The sequence below is a fragment of the Cebus imitator genome, unplaced genomic scaffold, assembly GCF_001604975.1.
Source record: "Cebus imitator isolate Cc_AM_T3 unplaced genomic scaffold, Cebus_imitator-1.0 Scaffold106, whole genome shotgun sequence".
NCBI lineage: Eukaryota > Metazoa > Chordata > Mammalia > Primates > Cebidae > Cebus > Cebus imitator.
The window spans coordinates 897,437-912,983 of NW_016107421.1; the positions used below are offsets into that span (position 1 = coordinate 897,437).

The following is a 15,547-nucleotide window of genomic DNA, read 5'->3' on the forward strand; positions in this document are numbered from 1 at the left end:
GTTATGGATTTATAAAATTGGTATTTAAAGTGTTTGAGTCACCTCTAGGAATACCTCACCTCTAGGGGAAGATTCCTTACTTAGGCGCACAGCAGAATTATATATTGCTTTATGCTGCATCAAACACGCAGATTTTTAAATAAATGTCATGAACATCAACTAAGCACAGTTATATGCTGACTATTGAAGGGACACAGTGATACGTAAGACCTAGGCCCAGCCTTTTAGGGACTTAGAGATAAGACAGATAAATACAAACAGAACTGTAGCTCAGAGCTGACTAAGAGGACTATGTTTGCAGGTAAACTCACACACACTGGCATAAAAAATATCTGAGACAAAAAAAGGGGCTACTAACAAAATGCAACTCAGTTTATACAAAGGGAGTTACGAAAAGGCTTGGTGCAGAGTTGGCATTTGACTTTTGACCTGGGCTGAAGCAGAATGACTGTGCTTGGGGCTTCCCAGGAGAGTGCAATACAATATCCTTTGGGGGAACAGCAGTTTAAAGTTAAAGGAGGATGGTGGCTCTCAACTCTGGGGCACAATAGAACTCAAGGGGAACTTTTAACAGTATGGATATCCAGGTCCCACTCCAGGTCGTGAGGCTTGGACATGGTCCCTGAGGATCCTTAAAAAATTCTCAAGGTGGCTCTTATATGCACCAAGCTTGAGAACTATTGATGAAGGGGCTGGAAGGAAAATGAGCTAGCACACACCAATCACTAGCAACCACCTCTGGAGGGTTTATCAAAACACAGATGGCTGCAATCCACCACCAGAATTTTTGATTCAGTAGGTCTTGGGTGGGGCCATAGAATTTGTGTTTATCATAAACTCCAAACTGAAACTACTGCTGCTGCTGCTGCTGCTAGTCCAAGCATTACCCTTGAAAAACCCTGGACTAGCACCAGCTTCTGGGGGCAGATTCCATGGTTGTAGTTATCAAGGAGCAATGGACTGTTTCTGAGCAGGAGATTAACAGGTTCAGAGTAAGCAACAGCAGATAGGAGAGATGGACTTGGACCCCTGCGTCTCCCCTTCAATCACAGGCAAGAGTCGACACTGGTTACTTGGCAGAGCCAGGGTCCCTGGGGAGGGATGCATGCCAAAGCCTCCAACTGGAGAAGTCAGTCTGTTCCTCTTCTAGGATGTGTCTCCATGCCCAGACTGGGCAGTGGTGCAGCAGAAGCTCACCTCCCCAGTGACCACTCCTCTCTCGTTACTGCTTCTTTCTCCAGCAAGCTGAAGCCTTTCTACTCCACAGAGGAAAACAGTGAGCTGATGGATATCAGCATACATTCTGTAATTTCTCTCCAACTCCCAGGAGAGGACAATGAGTCCATTAAGGTAGGTCCCTCTGGGCCACCTCATTTCTGGGTCAGGACCTGGAAGTTAACATTAACATGGGCAATGCTGAAAGTCCACCTTCCTGAACCACCCTCAAGCATTTGGAGGCAGCAGAGTGTATCGAGCTCTATCAGTAAACATAAGGTAATGCTAGCTGCTGTAACAGATAAACCCTGAAGTCTCAGTGGGTCAACAAGATAAAAGTTTATTTATCACCCACGTCAAGTAAAGTCCAATTGTCAATGGGAGTGGAAGTGGAGCTGCTTCATGCAATTATTCAGGAACCCAGGCTGGCGGAGACGACCTGCCCATCCTCAGGGCATGAATCCCAAGGTCCCAATCAATGGGAATTGATACCTAGCCTAGAGAGAAGAAAAAGAAAGTCTAGGGGAGACTTGGGAGCCATTTTGCCCCCCTTCTATTGGCTGAAACACAGTCACATGGCTCCACCCATGCAAGGAGTCCTGGGAAATGTAGTCCCTGATGGGATGGCTATTTCCCTGAGGACATTGTGGAAGAGAAGAAGGAATCTTCTGTGGACAGGTAACCATCCCTGCCTCAAGGGCCTGTACCTAGATGAAGAATCAGAACTGGGCTCCAGGAGTTCAGTTTCCTGCTTTGTAAAGTGAATTCCTCTTAAATAGTTGTCTTGTACTTCATGTCAGAAAATGAGTGTCAAGAGCTCAGATTGAGCAGAAGTTAGTGGATGACTGCCAGACCCCTCCCTGGCCTAGACTGCCCACAGGGAGGTGGCTTGTTGGTGCCCCACATTGCCACCTATCTCTCTCTCCCTCTTGGCTGTAGACCCTGTATGCAAACGCCCTAAGTGCCCTGGAGCAGCTGATGGAGAGCCTCCTGCAGAGGCAGCTGGACCCCAAGGGGCTGCAGGAGATGGTGCAGGTGAGTTGTGTGGCAGTGGGCCAGAGCCAGGGATGGTCACTCCTCCCCAGAAGCTGTCCTGAGGGCCAGACTATGGGAAACAGGAGAGTACATGATACATCCTCTGATCCAGGATCAGAGGAAATGGATCAGGATTTGGATCAGGATCCAATCCAGATTAGGCACTGCATCTAGCTGTCAGGTCTCTGTCCTTCTTTCATCTGGAACAGCTTCACAGTCTTTCTTTGTCTTTCATAACCTTGGCACTTTTGAAGGTGGGTTAGGTAAAAATTGGGTTGTTTAGTTTCTTTTTATGGACACTTTTAGATGTTTTACATATTCTGGATACAGTCCATCAGATACGTGATTTGCAAATATTTTCTCCTAGTCTGTGGCCTTTTTATTGATTTCCCAATATCCTTTAATGAGCAGAAGTTTTTAGTTTTGAGGAAGTCTAATTTATCTTTTTTTTTTATTTTATGGATCATGCATTTGGTGTCAAATCTAAGAAACCTTCCAAAGATTTGCTCCTATGTTTTCTTCCAGAAGTTTTGTATTTTCAGGTTTTATGATTAGGTCTATGATATATTTTGAGTTTATTTTTGTATGGTTTGAGGTACGGGTCAAAGTTTATTTCACTTTTTTGCACATGGATAGCCAATTGTTTCATCACCCTTTGTTGAAGAGACTGCCCTTTTCCCATTGAACTACCTTTGCATCTTTGTTGAAAATCAAAGGCCTTGTACATGTGGGTATATGTACATGAGGGTATATGAACACTTACTTGGCTCCATTGATGTGTTTTCCTGTGGTACACCAATACCGCACTGTCTTGATTACTGTAATATTATAATAAGCCTTGAAATCTGGATCAGATAATGTAAGTCTCTAGATTTTACTCTTTTTTTTTTTTTTTGCTGCATCTCACAGATTTTGATACATTGTCTTCTAATTTTATTTCAGTTCAAAACACATTTTTAATTTCCCTTATGATTTCTTCTTTGACCTTCAAGTTATTTAGCAATTTTCAAATATTTAGGGGTTTTCAAGAATCTTTCTGGTTTGGATTCCTAATTTAACTGCATTGTCTGTTGGCATACTTTAAGTCTCATTCATATCTATCTATCTATCTATCTATATATATATATATTTTTTGAGATGGAATTTTGCTCTTGTCGCCCAGGCTGGAGTGCAGTGGCACAATCTCAGCTCACTGCAACCTTCGCCTCCCAGGTTCAAGTGATGCTGCTGCCTCAGCCTCCTGAGTAGCTAGGATTAAAGGCACCTGCCATCACATCCCGGAAATTTTTTGTATTTTTAGTGGAGACAGGATTTCACCATGTTGGGCAGTGTGGTCTTGAACGCCTGACCTCAGGTGATCCATTCACCTTGGCCTCCCAAAGTGCTGGGATCACAGGCATGAGTCACGTGTGTGGTCTAAATCCCGTATTTTAAATCCTTTTAAATTGTTGCCCAGATACCATCTGTCTTGGAAAATATTTCACGTGTATTTGAAAAATATTTTGCTGTTGTTAAGTGTAATGTTTCAAAACATCTATTAGGCCAAGTTGTTTAGTAGTATTTTTTGGGGTTTTCTATATCTGTTTTGATTTTCTTTTTGTTCTATCAATTATTGAGAAAGGGGCACTGAAATCTCTGACTAACAGTGTGAATTTGTTTACTTCTCCTTTCAGTTCTTTCATTTTTTTTCTTCATGTATTATTTAGCTATGTTATTAGGTGCATAAACATGTAGGATTGTTATGTCTGGTTGGTTAACTGACCCTGTGATGACAAGAACCTGTTTATCTGTGGTAATGTGATTTGCTCTGAAATGAACTTTTATATCAGAATGGCCTCTGGGGCCATCTGGAGTGCAGGGTGGGCTGTGCTCCTGGCCCTTCATTATAGGCAGACATTTGGAGCCAGGACAAATGCAACAGCCAGGCACCATCCTGGTGAGGATGCTGGGGATGGGGATGCTCTCTCCCTGCCCACAGCCTCATCTCCCTTCATGGTGGGGACTGTCTAGACCCATAAGGAAACATTGAAAGTTGATCTGAGTGGGAGGGTGAGGGGGCCAAAAACTGGCCAGGAAGGGGCTGGCCCCAGGATTTTAAAACCCACTTTTGTGTTCTGGGCTCTACCCATAGCTCCTGGAAAAGTGGATCCTGTCAGAGAAAGAATGGGAGCGGGAAAAGGCCATGAGCCTCCATCTCTACCTCATGCGGATCTATGTCCACAGCACTGGTGTCTGTGTGAGTCCAGGAAGCCCCAACCCCCAGCCTGCCACTCTGACATTCACAGAAAAACTCCTGTCTCTATCTGGGAGATGAGGGAACACTTTTGAAATCAAGTTCTGTCCCTGAAGAGTCCCTTGGGAGAGGCTGCGATGACCTGGTGCCCTGGGCTGGGTCAGGAAGGGAGAGGATGGGACTGAGGTTGGCAGAACTCCAGGCTTCGTGGGGCCTGTGGCTCCTGGAGTGGTGAGAGCCCTTTTTAAGAAAAAAAGGTACAGAGTTATGAATCCTACATTGGTTAGGAAAGTGACTATTTGAGAAAATCAAGTGCTGCAAAATCATAAATGTTGCAAAGCTTGATGAGTATCACAATCCTTCCAATGTCTAGAACAATGCAGTGTTTTTACTGATCGACCACCTGACACAGCCTGATAAGACTCAATTTTCTACAGTTTTTGGCTCCCTGCTCTTTGACTGTCTTGTCCTCAGGATGGCTGTGGCAGGAGGATGATGGAATCAGGGGCTGGGGTGCAGGGATGGGCGTCAGGTCTTAGGAGGTGCAGGGAGAGAAGTGGGCTGGGCAGGACCCTGGTCCTGGGCACCTGGAGAGAGGTTGTGAGGCAGGGGCCAAGACCAACACTCAGTAACATGTGAGGCCAGAGGCTGTGTGGAGGGCATTGCCTGCGCTCCCACAACATTCCCTGCAAGAGGAGGTGCCATCGTTACCGACACTATGCAGACAGGAAACGTGAGACCAAGAGGCAGTGTACCCTGCCCGGGCCGCTCAGCTAGGGAACGGGAAGCTCTGATCCCCAGCGTCCATTATAGGAACAACTGGGCCCAAGTTCAGAGTGGTGAGCTGAGTCAGAGCTCATTCTGAGCTGGGACCCACAGATCCAGGCTGCTCAGCCTCCAGGGGCCCAGCTGTGGGCAGGGGAGGCTGACGTGTGGACATGGGACAGGCGGTGGCAGCCTCCCCTTCCCCAAATGGGTGTTTTCAGAGCAGGTTTTGTCCTCTCAAGTCGCCCTTTATGTTGCCCCTGGGCAGCCCCAGGTGTGCGTGAGGGCACAGAGGTATGAGCCCCTTGGTCTCCTGATCCTCAGATCCCCCTGAAGCTGGGGCAGTTTGGCACAATGGTCGGGCTCATCGCCCCGTGCACCTGTGATGCCCATCAAAGAACCCGCATGGCCTCAATGAATGTCCTGTCCAGCCTGCTGGATCTTCACGGTATGAGAGGGCAGGACATGAGGGCCAGGCCTTCTGGGAGGGAGAGAGGGCTGACTCCAGGAATGTGGACTGTGGCCTGCCCTGGGGGGAAGTATTGCCTCTGTGCCGGCAGGCATGGAGAGAAACAAAGGTGACCACCAGAGGGAGCAGTGAGGAGAGAGCTCACCAACAGTCCATGGAAGCTTCTAGGAGAGATTCATTAGCCCAGATTGACTCACAGAGGGCAAGTGCTGGGCATTGAGGGCCTGGCTGGGAGAAAGTGGGCTCCCAGATGCCAAGCATGGGACTGAGCTGGCCAGAGCTGAGCTCAGGGGAGAACAGGCATCTGAGCGGGCGTAGAGGTGGTGCGGGCAGAGGCCGCCACAGGGAAGGGCCCTCAGGCCTGCAAAGCCAGGGCAGGAGGTTGCCACGAAGGCAGGGTAGCCAGGCCCTTTGTCCCTGCTCGTTATTTCTGAAGTTGTATTCCCGACAGCAAGCCAGACCAGCTCCTTGTGGGGCCCTTCCAAGGAAAAGGAGCTTGAGAAATGTAAGGAGGACCTCTGGGGCACGGACATGGAGAAAATCTTCTGTGCATCCTCCAGAATCGCCAAGGTGACAGCCAGGGAGCCTGTCTGGGCTGCTGGGCTGGTCTTAGTGCTCTCAGCGTCTCTTGGGGAGGGGGGCCTTCCTGGGCTCGCCGCACAGCCCAAGTTCTCTGGGGTCTCAGCTTCCACAGCCTTTGGCCCAACTCCTCCCATCTGTGTTGAAAGGGCCTGCAAGTATGTCAGGTCCCTACTATGTCTCTGGCACACAGTAGGTGCTTAATCTGCTTTGCTGTCTTCTTCCTGTCCCCATGATGTGCCACACTGAATGTGGAAAGGGCCATGGGAATGATCTGGACAGGCCCTGCACACGGTGTGGGCACATGGGCAGCCTGATGACACAGTGATGAATGGAAATGCCTGGAGCCACCCAAACAGGGTGACCAGGCCCCTTCTGACTCAGCCCAGGAGGAGGCCGTGGCCATGGTCTGAGAAAGGATGGGAGCCTGGAGTGGGGCATGAGGTGGGACAGGGGAGGAAGGGTGTCCGCAGTCATGGAGTGGCAGGGGATGACAGGGAGTCACCCACTCTGCTACTAGGTGGTCTGCACGGAGTTTAACTGTGATGAAGTGGTCTCGCTCATCCAGAAGCTCTGCGAGAACATTGGAGCCATGGACCTGCAGCACGACAAGGCCTCTGTCACCTGGATAGGCACCTTCCTCCAGATGTGGGCCAAGGAGCTGGAAGACAAGGTGGCAGAGCCATGGCAGGGCCACCAGAGGCTGGGGCTGGGGCTGCCCGGTGTGCCCAGATGAGAGGGAAGGGCGAGGGCCTCACTAGCACTTGCTGAGAATGCCTCCTCCAACTCCTGGCTGCTAAAGAGGAGGAGGAAACAGAGTTCTAGAGCTAGAAAGAAGCGTGTTAAAGGTAGCCTGGTGAGTTAAGTGCATGCTGACCCGGAGGTCAAGGCTCTCCTCCCCAGAGCACACCACCTCCTGCACTGAAAGTGAGTTCCAGGCAGACCAGAGGATGCGCTGGAGAGGGTGCTGGGGGTTTAACCTGCGCATTGTCCAACTGGGCCAGAGCCCCTGGAGCAGGGGCATGTCATGGGGTTAGTGCAGGAGGCCATGGGGACCTGGGCTGCCCCCATGATGCCCCGCCCCTCCCTAGGTGGCTGAGATCCTGGGCGCCATCCTGGTGCACCTGCCGGCGGTGGACCACCCGGAGGTGCGGCGCCTTCTCATTGAAGGCATCCTGCTGCTGGCACACCACCACCGGGAGACCATCCTCACGCCTCTCCTGAGGCAGCCTCTGCCCATGGAGAGGTGGGTGCCTGGAGGAGGCGGCCCTGGCCTCCTGTGTCATTTGGACCATGTCCCGGAAGCCTGGAGCCTGGGGTAATACCTTGCCCCACCCTGAACGAGGTCGAAGCCCTTTACCTGTTTGTACCTCCTGCAGGAGGGGTTTGCCTCTGATAAGCCACTGACACAGAGCTCAGACTTGTAGAGCTTCACCACATGGAGCTGGAATCTGGACCCGTAGCTCCCCACATGTCCTGATTTCCCTGCAGGGACAGTGTCTATGGAGTTGTGTCTCCCATAGCAGCTCTTCCCTGCCCTGCGAACACAGCTGTGGCAGATCGGCTGCAGGATGTGGCTCCGAGGCCTGAGCAAGCCCAGGAGATACTCCAAGCTGTCCCTGATCCTTTCACAATGTATCCCAAGAGGGGAAGTGACTTGTCCCGGTCTCCAAGGGAAGAATGGCCCAGCCTCCAGCCCCAGAGGTGGCTGTGAGTGATGCAAAGCGACCACGTCTTTACTGGCGTTTCTCTGCCAGCAGCGCAGAGCTCCTGTGTGTGCAATAGCCTGATGGCACAGGCCACTGGGCACAGTCTCCCTACACATGGGGAGTCTGGGTGGTATCAGAATTCACCTGGGAGGGCCCAGAAAGAGCTAGGCAGTCATCCCCAGAGCTGTGGAGCCTGTGCTGGTGCAGGGAGGTAAGGAGATGTCGTGCTAAGTAAGAGGCTTGGAACAGAGAAAAGAGTTTTTAAAACAGGCCCTGGACCCAGAGCCACAATGGCTGACCTTAGTGAGATGCAGGCGTGGCTCCACCTTGGAGCCGCTTCTCGTAAGAGTAGGCCTGCCTTGGGTCCAGCTGGGAGGGTGGTGCAGATTTCGTGACTGAATGAGGCTCAGTGGCTCATGATGCAGAGTTGGGTGGGGTAAAGGGTGGTGTGCCCTGGGTCAGGCTGGCATGGTTGGTGGCCACGTCACACTGGTTTCCACTTAGCTTGCCAAATCTATATTGACTTGCTATTGCTGCATAACAAGGTACCACCCACTTAGAAGCTTCGAACAACACCCATGGCCCAGGCGTCAAGGCATAGCTTAGCTGGGCTTTCTGTTCAGGGACTCACAGCCTGTGATGAGGGTGTCGGCTGGCTGCATTCCAGAGCCTGGGGTCATCTTCCAGGACTGTGTCATTATTGGTAGTTGTTTCTTGCCATCGTAGGACTGAGGTGCCCCTTCGTGTTTTCTTGCACCCCATGTCTTCCTTGCAGTGGGTGCTGATGAGTGCACTGTGCCCCCCGATTTATTCCTGTCCCTGGGCCTCCAGCCACATCTCCCCGCAGACCCAAACTCACCACCCTGCTCTCGTGCATTTGGTTTTGTGGGTTCAGATAGTCAGTTAACATGTCTCTTTGTTCAGCTTAACCTTCCTAAATTATATTTAGACTTGTTAGATTCGCATTAGCCTTTCAGAACCTCCCAGATGCCCTGCTGTCTGTGCCTCTGCACCTATCCTGGGGGACCTCCCTTCTCAGCAGGGTCATGGGCTTGGACTTGGAAACTAGGAAGGCCCTTTTCCAACTGTAGTTTTGCAGGTGGCCTGACTGCTGCAAGCCTCACTTTCCTCTTCGGTGGAATATGGAGATAAAAATGCCTTCCTCAAAGATGTATTAGGCAGTTGAGGTGATAATCCGAAAGCTGCCGACAACCAACCTGATGCAAATTGGGCACTGGGAGGTAGTGTGGGACACGTCTGTAAAGTCACCGAACAGGTGGGGCCTCGGTGGTCACCTCGCAGTGGAGCTGGGTTTTCCACAGGGCCCATGGCTTTCCCAAAGGTACCGTGAGCCCATGCAGAGAAAGGGAGCTGAGTGTAGCATCAGGGTCCTGGGTTCTAAGTACACAAACTTTGACGGCTGCCTCCACCTCCCTGAGTTTCAGCCCCCAGAGTCCAACCTCTACTTAGGGGGCTGCTGAGGGGTTGAAAGGGATTTTTACCTGCCAGGGCACATGCCAAAAAACTCACAGTCCTTATGCCCTGACTTTGGTTAGCCACCTGGCAGAGGTGTGGCTGGCAATGTCGGAGAACGTGCCCTTTGCCCGGACCATGCTCCACAGCCTGATGGGCCGGCTGCAGTCACGGCTCAGCCCCAGGGTCGATGCCACCTCCAAGGCTGACATCTGGCGCATGGCTGCGGTGGACCCCCTGATGGTGAGTTGCAGGCACAGGCCCCAAGGCTCCTCAAGGGTCTCTGGGTAGGAGCCCGATGCCCTGGACGTTCTCTCTGCAGACCCTGTGCACCATCCACCTTCTCATTGAGAAGCTGGATGAGAACGACAACCTCCCGGACTTCCTCCCTGACCTCATCTACACCCTCCTGCTGCAGCTTGGCAGCAGCCACCAACCAGAGGCCGCCTCGCCAGTCCTAAAGACATGGAGGCTGGTCCACACCGCACCTCTGTCTGAGGAAATGAACCTGCAAAGGTGCTCTCAAGGGCGGTGGGTGCTAGGCGGTAGGCCTGGGCTGGGTGTAGCCACGGGCTGTCCCTTAGTTGCCACTGGACTCCACTGAAGGGTTCTCTTTGTCTCCTCCTGGTGGGAGCTGATCTTAGGATGCCTTTCTCATGAGTGTCCAGCAAGGTGTGGTTTTCAGAGTTTGCAGATCCACTGTCTCCCTGGACCTTCCCCTCAGCCCCTTGGGCTGGGCCCCATGGGCACTGGGGCCCCACTTCACAGATTGCAGCAGCCTCCCCATGCCATGCGCTCCCAGCAGGGCAGCGCATCACAAGCCCCCACCTCCCTCCAGGGTCACCATCAAGTCCATGCAGCTCTTGTTCAAGAGAGTCAGGAACCAGCCCCTGGCGCGTGCCCTGGAAGAGCAGGCGGTGTGGGGCCTCCTGCGGGGCGGCGGGACGTTCCTGGAGGGCGTGAGCCTGCTGGCCAGGTGGGCCCTGGCTCCCTTGGGGTGGCAGGGGGACCTGCAGAGGAACCCCCTTGCTGGATGGAAGGGCTCCTTGCGAGGACATGGTCCAGTCCTGTCTGAATGCCTTCTTTCTTGGGGAATTGCCACATCAACCTGTGAGTCTAGGATGGCAGTGGTGTGCCAGGCAATGAGAACCTTTTATTCAAACCCTTCCTGCTCAGAGCAGATGAGACCAGAGAGAGGAGGGCTTGCCCCCCAGGGCCACACAGGGTCTGGAGCAGGCCAGAGATGGGAGTTACTTCCAGGGTCCTAGCCACTCAGGAGCCACTCTCTATCCCCTTTGTAAAAAGGAGATAGAGACATTGAGTGGTTCACTGACAACCTCAACCAACCCCAGGAAGAGGAGGGGGAAGCCCAGAGATGTTAGGACATCTTGCCCAGTGTTATCCTGCCAGCAGGCACCAGGCGCTGACATGGTCTGGCCCAGCTCTTGGCAAATGTCAGGCAGGGTGGGGCTGCCTCTGCGGCCTGGCACTGTCTCTCCTCTGCAGGTTGTGCATGCAGCATGTGGAGGGCCACAGGCAGAGGCTGGCGGAGCTGGTGCTCAGGGGCATGGACTCTGAAGTCCTGAGCTGCCGCATCAGCAGCACGGTGGCCTGCGTGGAAGTGAGGCACCGGGTGCGGGCGTGGTGCGAGTGGAGGGGATGGGGTCCCTGGATTCTTCTGGGGATGGCTCATCTCCAAGGCATGGGAGTCAGGGGAACAGGCGAGCACCCCTCCTCTGAGGGCTCATTCTCTCATCTGCTCCTTCATTCATCCATCATATGAGTCGTGCAGCGCGGGCCCTGCAGGAAACACAGGCTGAGATACCGCCCGAGCCCTGCAGCATGGCAGCTAACTGATGTGTGACCTAACAAGCATAGCCACTCAGGGGGCCCAGGGAGGGCACCTGGGCTCTCGCTGGGACAGGTTTCCTGTAGGACGTCTCAGAGAGGCCAAGGGGTGCTGCCAGGCAGACGGCAGGGCCCAGCAACCGTATTTCAGGGCAAGTGTTGGAGTGTCCTAAGGGCAATGATGCCCACTGCACCCTAGGAACAAACCACAGCCCAGACCAGGGGCTGGCCAGCGTTTTCTGTAAAGGGCTGAGACATAAATTAGTATTTTTGGCTTTGTGGCCAACTCCGCTGTAGCAGGAAAGCAGCCACAGCCACTGCATTAACCAGTGGGCATGACAGTGTCAACAAAACCGTATTGATGGACACTGGAATTTAAACTTTGTGGAATTTTCATGTGCCATGAAATGTTCTTCTCTAGATTTCTTTTCCCCAACATTTAAAAATGGGAAAATGAGTGTTGGCAGTGGGCTGTACAAAAACTCCTGGAAGTACAGGACCAACCTGGGAGGTACTTGCTAAGCTTTTATAGGTTCTTCAGGCCCCGCCCTGTGTTCAGGCCTCTGTAAATCTTCAAAATGATGAGAAGGAGAAGCACTCCCTTGTTGTCTCACCCAGGACCTGGCCTTTGATGTGTCTGGGTTTAGAATTTTCAGTGGCTAGAAGCCACACAGGGCCAGGCCCAGGTGCTGGAATCCGAGGGCCTGGCTAAGAGCTTCCGCTCAGCTGCTGATTGGCTGGCGATGAAGTTACTTAGTGTCTCTGAGCTTCAGCCTCTTCATCTGCCAAACCGCGGAAAGCAGTGCCTTCTTTTCAGGCCTTGGTTGAGAGTTAAATGTGATAAGACTGTATACACATTGCTTGCTTGGGAGGTAAGTGCTCATTAAATGCTTGCTAATTATGGCTGTTTAAAAATTAGGTTCGGCTTTTTTTGTTCCATATGAATTTTAAAATAGCTTTGTTCTAATTCTGTGAAGAATGTCAATGGTAGTTTAATAGGAATAGCATTGAATCTATAAATTACTCGGGGTAGTATGGTCATTTTCATAATATTGATTCCTCCTATCCATGAACATGGGATATTTTTTCCATTTCTTTGTGGCCTCTCTGGTTTCTTTGAGCAGAGGTTTGTAGTTCTCCTTGAAGAGGTCCCTCACTTCCCTTGTTAACTGTATTCCTAGGTATTTTATTCTCTTTGTAGCAATTGTGAATGGGAGTTCATTCCTGATTTGGCTCTCTGCTTGCCTGTTGTTAGTGTATAGAAGTACTTGTGACTTCTGTGGATTGATTTTGTATCCTGAGACTTTGTTGAAGTTGTTTATCAGCTTAAGAAGTTTTTGGGCTGAGACAATGGGGTTTTCTAGATATAGGATCATACCATCTGCAAACAAAGACATTTTCACTTCCTCCTTTCCTATTCAAATACCTTTTATTTCTTTCTCTTGCTTGATTGCCCTGGCCAGAACTTCCAATACTATATTGAGTAGGAGTGGTGAGAGAGGGCATCCTTGTTTTGTGCTGGTTTTTAAAGGGAATGCTTCCAGCTTTTGCCAGTTCAGCATGATATTGGCTGTGGGTTTGTCATAAATGATTCTTATTATTTTGAAGTATGTTCCTTCAATACCTAGTTTGTTGGATGTTTTTAACATGAAGGGATGTTGTATTTTATTGAAGGCCTTTTCTGTGTCTATTGAGATAATCATGTGGTTGTGTCTTTAGATCTGTTTATCTGATGAATTACGTTTGTTGACTTACATGTGTTGAACTAGCCTTGCATCCTGGGAATGAAGCCTACTTGGTCGTGGTGGATAAGCTTTTTGATGTGGTGCTGGATTCAGTTTGCCAGTATTTTATTGAGAATTTTTTGTATCAATATTCATCAGGGATATTGGTTTGAAGTTTTCTTTTCTTTTTTCTTTTTTTTGTATCTCTGCCTGGTTTTGGTATCAGGATGATGCTGGCATCATAGAATGAGTTAGGGAGGTGTCCCTCCTTTTCAATGGTTTGGAATAGTTTCAGGAGAAATGGTATAAGCTCCTCTTTGTATTTCTTATAGAATTCAGCCTGTATAGCTAAGACAATCCTAAGCAAAAAGAACAAAGCTGGAGGCAACGCCCTACTGGACTTCAAACTATCCTGTAAGGCTACAGTATCCAAAACAGCATAGTACTGGTACAATAACAGACACATAGACCAATGGAACAGAATGGAGAACTCAGAAATAAGACTGCACATCCACAATCATCTGATCTTCGACAAACCCGACAAAAACAAGCAATGGAGAAAGGATTCCTTATTTAATGGTGCTGGGAGAACTGGCTATCCATTTGCAGAAAATTGAAAGTGGGCCCCTTCCTCACACCTTATACAAAAAAATTAACTCAAGATGGATTAAAGACTCAAATGTAAAACCCAAAACTATAAAAACCTTAGGACAAAATCTAGGCAATAACATTCAGGACATGGGCATGGACAAATATTTCATGATGAAATCACCAAAAGCAATTGCAATAAAAGCAAAAATTGACAGTTGGGATCTAATTAAACTAAAGAGCTTCTGCACAGCAAAAGAAACTATCATCAGAGTGAAGAGGCAGCCTACAGAGTGGGAGAAAATCTTTGCAATTTATCCATTCAACAAAGGTCTAATATCCAGAATCTACAAGGAACTCAAACAAATTTACAACAAAACAACAAAAACAACCCCGTTAAAAAGTAGGCAAAGGACCTGAACAGACCCTTCTCAAAAGAAGACATTATGCAGCCAACAAACATTTAGAAAAGCTAAACGTCACTGATCATTAGATAAATGCAAATCAAAACCACAGTGAGATACCATGTCATGCCAGTCAGAATGGCCATTATTAAAAAGTCAGGAAACAGTAGATGCTAGCAAGGTTGCAGAGAAATAGGAACACTCTTACACTGTTGGTGGGAATGTAAATTAGTTCAGCCATTGTGGAAGACAGTGTGGTGATTCCTCAAAGATCTAGAACCAGAAATACCATTTGACCCAGCAATCCCATTACTGGGCATATACCCAAAGGAATATCAAAGATACGTGCATGCATATGTTCATTGCAGCACTATTCACAGTGACCAACGACATGAAATCATCCCAAATGCCCATCAATGATACACTGGATAAAGAAAATGTGGTGCATATACACCATGGAATACTATGCAGTCATAAAAAGGAATGAGATCATGTCCTTTGCAGGGACATGGATGAAGCTGGAAGTCATTATCCTCAGCAAACTAATGCAGGAACAGAAAAACCAAACACCACATGTTCTCACTTATAAGTGGGAGCTGAACAACGAGATCATATGGACGCAGGGAGGGGACCGACACACACTGGGGCCTGTTGGGGGTGGAGTGGGGAAAGGCAGAGTGTTAGGGAAAATAGCTAATGCATGCTGGGCTTAATACCTCGGCGATGGCTTGCTAGGTGGAGCGAACCACTGTGACACATGTCTACCTATGTAACAAACCTGCGCTTCCTGCACATGTACCCCAAAATTAAATTAAAAAAATTTTTTAAAGAAAAAAATTAGGTTCAGCTTTTAAGAAACAAGCTATTTAAATTCTTCAAATTCCATAGGGCTGGATTATACGTGATTTTTTTTAATGCTTGCTAACAATCGTGTAGGGATTTACTCTCCAGGAGTTTACCCTGAAGAGCGTTTAAACTTGGTTGTGATAGTTGTGTTCACTGCTCTGCCTGGCCCTGAATAGGTGCTCAGTAAATGTGTAAATAAACTGAAGTGCTGTAGGAAGCTCCTGTGATTGCTGGTGTTGGTGTCTGGGGTGGCTGGAGGTGGACTGAGGTGGAGACAAAACATTTGGAAGCTTCGAGCAGTTGCGCCTAATGGGGGCTAAGGAGCCGGATGTAGCAACGGTCAATAGACTCTCACTTCTCCTGTCCCTGGACTCACCAATTTGGTGTTCAGTTTTCTTTTCAGGCCTCTTTCAAACATACTCAGGTTCTTACATGCACACACATGTACACACACATGCACACATACACATGCACACACACACACATGCACACACACGCGTACCAGGGAGTTCTCAAAGGCCTGAGGTTTTGGCACTTGGAGTACTAGGCCAATAGTAACTCTCCTGAATGAGTGAAATTCATGCCTTTTGTGCATTTCTGTTCAGGTGGGGATGGGGGTGGCTCTTGCATTTGACTGGCTGTTATGCTAACTGAAAAAA

At 49.5% G+C, this 15,547-nt stretch overlaps 1 protein-coding gene across 1 annotated transcript in view; it reads left to right on the top strand.

Moving 5' to 3' along the window:
• Positions 1–15,547, top strand: part of MROH2A (maestro heat like repeat family member 2A) — a 57,526-nt gene that overhangs the window by 36,261 nt on the left and 5,718 nt on the right. The window contains exons 25-35 of the mRNA XM_037741750.1: positions 1,242–1,350; positions 2,155–2,250; positions 4,382–4,486; positions 5,573–5,696; positions 6,169–6,287; positions 6,817–6,969; positions 7,388–7,542; positions 9,562–9,721; positions 9,801–9,994; positions 10,317–10,454; positions 10,985–11,099. Of these exons, the coding sequence (XP_037597678.1) occupies positions 1,242–1,350; positions 2,155–2,250; positions 4,382–4,486; positions 5,573–5,696; positions 6,169–6,287; positions 6,817–6,969; positions 7,388–7,542; positions 9,562–9,721; positions 9,801–9,994; positions 10,317–10,454; positions 10,985–11,099 (1,468 nt within the window). The remainder of the gene's footprint in view (positions 1–1,241; positions 1,351–2,154; positions 2,251–4,381; positions 4,487–5,572; positions 5,697–6,168; positions 6,288–6,816; positions 6,970–7,387; positions 7,543–9,561; positions 9,722–9,800; positions 9,995–10,316; positions 10,455–10,984; positions 11,100–15,547) is intronic.